This window comes from Etheostoma cragini, chromosome 9 (assembly GCF_013103735.1).
Source record: "Etheostoma cragini isolate CJK2018 chromosome 9, CSU_Ecrag_1.0, whole genome shotgun sequence".
NCBI lineage: Eukaryota > Metazoa > Chordata > Actinopteri > Perciformes > Percidae > Etheostoma > Etheostoma cragini.
The window spans coordinates 26,542,601-26,547,833 of NC_048415.1; the positions used below are offsets into that span (position 1 = coordinate 26,542,601).

Sequence of the window (5,233 nt, forward strand, 5' to 3'; positions counted from 1 at the left end):
ATGGAAAGGCACCCCGAGCAGTTGAGAAGGGTTCGGTGCCTTGCTCAAGAGCACTTTGGCAGTGACCAGGAGGTGAACTGGCACTGGTTCCCGACCCCTTACGGACTGAGCTACCGCCACCCCCAAATCATATAATAATAATAATCACTGAATTGACCAGTTAACCAACCTTCCATAAACCAGGCGGGGTATTGCATTATGGGAACTTGGTAATTTGTCTGATGCCAATATCCATCCATAAAACTCAGTGGAAGCATCTGTCTCCATATCTGTAGCCGGGCGCAGTGCCCCTAATGTCCGCTAGAGGGCGGCACCGAGGGCCGGGGGGGTGAAGCAGTCCCAGGCAGGCTGGAGAGCCGCTGAGCCGGGGAGAGCAGACAGACACAGCGGAGAGCTGGTGGAGGGAGGAAGGTTTCCTCATGCCGCCGGGCTTTACCGGGAATTAATCACCTGACGTCCAGCGGACTCTGTCGGTTCCGGAAGGAGGATATTACAACACAACAAAATGCATCTTTTGGGGATTTGGACGCTGATGGCGGCTCTGCAGGTAAAAATATCGTTTTACACCGATTTGGATTGGTGGAGGCTGCATTCAGAATCCACAGCCTGATGGCCGTGTAGAGAAGACAGGGGGAGAGGAGAGGAAAGGAAAGGAAAAGAGGGACAATGCATTGGTTGTGCCTGCTTCATTTGACTTCATTTTTAAATCGTCACCATCCTCGGCTAACGTTAAATACCCGCTGACAAAATCAGCCGCTGCGCACGGACTGATTTATCACACAAACAGGGACGCAGTGGACGCTTCCTCCGCATGATCACACAGGAGTTTGGGATAAAGAACATGCGTTCTTTTAGGATAGAAGAGAGGAAGGGAGAGCAGAAATAAGCGTTAATCACATCCAGACACCCTCGGGTGACAGCATCTACAGTGGGACACAATAAATGTTGATTTGTGTTGACATCAGATGTAGCCTACTTTAGTTAGGCTGCAATCCAATTCTATCTATCTATCTATCTATCTATCTATCTATCTATCTATCTCTCTATCTATCTATCTATCTAGCTGCGTTTATTTCTCTATCGTGGTGTCGCTTCCTCGTGCCCTGCAACAATCCCACTTTAAATGCAGAAATGTGGCCCCACATTAACCTGTCATTATGCTTTTTTATGCTAACGTTCAATCATATTTTATGTATTTCTCAGTAGACATTGTGTGATTGAGATAAAGTGTGGCACAACAACACCGTTGGGTTGGCACTAAGCATGCAGAAATGTTACATTTGTGAGTAGAGTTTGGCTTGGAGAGAGAGAGAGAGAGAGAGAGAGAGAGAGAGAGACAGAGAGAGAGAGAGAGAGAACAGAACTGGGGTGCTGTTTGGGCCACCTGCTGTTTAGTCTATTCCCAGAAGTAAGACTATAACTCTTAAAGGTCCCATGCCATGAACATTTCACTTCATGGGGTCTTTTTATTAATACCCGTGCCCCCCCCAGCCTGCCTATGTAAATGTAAATGTACTGTATTTATATAGCGCTTTTCTAGTCTTAACGACTACTCAAAGCGCTTTTAAATCCTATAATTCACCATTCACACATATTCATACACTGTGGCCGAGGCTGCCGTATAAGGTGCCACCTGCTCATCAGATACACACTCACACACACTCCGATGCGCAGCACCGGGGGCAACTCGGAGTTCACTGTCTTGCCCAAGGACACTTCGACATGGCACTGCAGGGGCCAGGGATTGAACCCCAAACCATCCGATTGGCAGGCAACCGCTCTACCACTGAGCCACAGCCTATGACCCCCCCCCCCCCAGTGGCTAGAAATGGCGATAAGTGTACACCGAGCCCTGGGTATCCTGCTCTGCCTTTGAGAAAATGAAAGCTCAGATGGGCCAATCTGGAATCTTGCTCCATATGAGGTCATAAGGGGCAAGGTTACCTCCCCTTCTCCTCCTCCTCCTGAACAGCTAGCTACAGACACAGAAATGGCAAATAGGACAGTTTATTGTAGGACTGGCTCTAGTGGCTGTAACTCTGCACAAAGGCCTAATTTCAGGAAAGAGACTTCAAATACAGTATTAGGGGACCACCAAGGTCTATATAAAAGAGACTTCAGATACAGTATTAGGGGACCACTAAGGTCTATATAACAGATTCTTCAGATACAGTATTATGAGAACACTAAAGTCTATATAATAGCATCCAAAAAGCAGCATGTCATAGAACCTTTAACTGAAAGAGAGACAGAGCAGGGACCCCTACTACTTGTTTATTGATTCTGTTATCCATATCTCTATATCTCAGCGTTTACCGAGATTAATCAGGGAGCCTTGTTCAGGGCTGGTTCCCAGAGCCTTCAGTCAAATCAAGGATGGATGTTGGAAGTTGATCGAGGTTTAAAGTTTGCTCTCCTCCCTTGGGATCATCACCTCCTGTCTGTTGACCTTTTCACCCAATGAAGGGGGGGGGGGGTGTTGATAATCCTTACTTAAAGGGTTACTTCAGCATTTTTCAACCTGGACCCTATTTTCTCATGTTTTATTGTCTAAGTCAGGGGTCTTCAACAGGGGGTCCGCGACCCCTAGGGGGTCCACGGAGGTACTGCATGGGGGTCGCGAAAGTTTTGGTTGATTAGACTTTTTTTTATATTCCCCCCCCTCTGCAATTTTTTCCACCAATTGAAATGTCTTTAAATACACATTAACATGAATTCAACACACTGTACTAAACAGATAAATGGAGGCAGAAGATGTCTTTCAGTCATCAATGCACACATGGCACTATAGGACCAGTTTGATATAACACAATTTTATACAATATATATAATTAGGGGCTCCCCGCTCCATCTTGCCATCAGTTTGGGGGTCCTTGGCCTGGAAAACGTTGAAGACCCCTGGTCTAAGTGACTGATGGGAACAACATTTTTTTGAAATTGGCCCAGCGGCTAAAGAAGCTGTAATGTAACGTTAAACTTTGTGTTGTTGCCACCGACGGGCTCACATTATTTTTCTAAGTGTCTGACAACATTATGGAAAGGATCCCTACAGAGACGGACCTTTTGTTAAAGAGTAAGATCCTTTCAGTTTATGCATGAAACAGCCCCGAAATCACCATCAACAAACCAACCGGACTGCATTTTAAAACCTTAAAAACTTATCAAATGCAGTCTTGGTTCGTCTTTCCACTGTTCCAACAATCACCACTCTGGTTCGGTTGAATTAAACCATTAATTCACCCATTAACAAATGGAGATATGAGATTTTTTTGGATTTGCTTTTTCCTTTTACTTCCAAAAAGAACTGTAGTACTTCTAAGCAGTACGAAGTATATTAAAACTCAGTGACACAAACTCCCCATTCGGCTCACATGCTGTATTTGCCTACCTAAATAATGGATGCTTTCCTTTCCTACTCTTTCTTCAATACCTAACGAATCTATCTCTTTCTCTCCCATTGACCCTGTCTTTTTGCTTGACACGGGTCTTTCAGACGCGGAAAATACTTTTCAATGTGGATTGAAGATGAAACATTCAGTGTAAGAGGAAAAAGTCCTTATTTATAATGAGTTTATTTGATTCACAGCTGCTACATACAGTGTGTTGACCTCCACAACCCTGCTGCATTTTACCACTAACGTTCAACTTGGTAACTTTCCAAAGCGGGTACACAGTTTGCTAAGGGTCGGGTCGAGACTCCAACATTAACACTCTGACAACATTGTGTTCAGAATCTAAAATATTTTTCTATTTTTTTTAATCTGTGATTGTGTAAAAGTGTTCACCCTTTGTGAACTTGTGAATTTGGCCAGCCGTCTTCTCTTGGTTTCCTGGAGACAGACGCTGTGTGCATGGAGGGGAGGGGCTGTGTGTGTGTGTGTGTGTGTGTGTGTGTGTGTGTGTGTGTGTGTGTGTGTTTGTGTGTGTATGAGCGACTGTGGGAAAGCAGGTAAAGGAAATGCAGCTAAACAAATATGCTGAAGGAAGTAAAAGATTTTTTTTTTTTAACATGTCAACAAAATATATGCAAATTCATATTTGATTAGATTAGATTCAATTCAACTTTATTGTCATTACACAGGTACAGGTACAAGGCAACGAAATGCAGTTCAGGTCTAACCAGAAGTGCAATAGCAGTAAGTGCAGGACATGGATATGTACTGAATAAATATAGAAATGAATACTATTATAAACAGAATTTTACAGATGGGTTTGTCCTATGAATATAAATATAGATAAGTATTGTGAGCAAGATTTACAGCTGGATATGTACTGAATATAATATACAGTTGGATATTACTATAAGTAGAAATTTTACAGATGTGCAAATAACATAATATACTAATGGTTTACAGAGTTTACAGGTGAGTATGTACTATGAATATATATACAGGCGGCTATTATTATAGATAAATATAATAAGTTAGGCTAAAATGAGCAGTATAACAGTGATTTAAAGGTAGTACAGATAAAGTTTGGGCAGAAGCTATCCAAATTAAAGTGCCGTGGAAAGTAATTGCATATTACAGTTAAAGTACAGTATTGCAGATGTATATGTAAACAATTGGTACTGTAAATAAACAGTCAGCAGTGCAAATTGAAATGTAAGTAGTGCAAAAAAGTAAGTAGTGCAAAAAGATGCAGATGTAAACAGTTGTTACTATAGTAACAGTCAGCAGTGCAGGTGAACATTAACATATGGCCCTGAGACTGGTTCATGTCAAATTTTAGTCAGGATACTGGCTTGAGTCTAATTATTTTCCAATACTATAAAATTGTATAAAACACCCCCGATTCAATGAAAGTAAGCTGCGAAGAATGTTTTATGGGTTTCATCCAAGGATTCAACCTCCTAATTTTGGGGAAGGAATATTTTTGCTATTAAATTTTTTTTTTAAATGAGTCCAAATTTGACCCCAGGACAAAACCAGGGTTAAGAAAGTGGAACCAGTCAAATGTTCTAACCAAATTACATTTTTGCTGATTATTTTTCTGTCAATCAACATTGATACATTAAGTAGGGTTCTGTAACTAGTAATGATTACATGATGTAACACTATACTATTGAGTTATTATTAAGTAGCCGCTAAGTGCATCTTGTAGTGAGATTGTTTAAATCAATATAATTATTTTGAGTCATATAATATTATATATTGTCACATGAAGTGTATGTACTGACGTGATTGGACAAATTTTTTTTTTTTTTGTGCTGGAACCGGCATGACCTCTAGGT

At 41.6% G+C, this 5,233-nt stretch overlaps 1 protein-coding gene across 1 annotated transcript in view; it reads left to right on the forward strand.

The window, feature by feature from the left end:
• Positions 1–305: 305 nt before the first annotated feature.
• LOC117949958 (cadherin-2-like) overlaps positions 306–5,233 on the forward strand; it is a 77,201-nt gene continuing 72,273 nt past the window's right edge. The window contains exon 1 of the mRNA XM_034880571.1: positions 306–547. Within this exon, the coding sequence (XP_034736462.1) occupies positions 506–547 (42 nt within the window). The 5' untranslated portion in view covers positions 306–505. The remainder of the gene's footprint in view (positions 548–5,233) is intronic.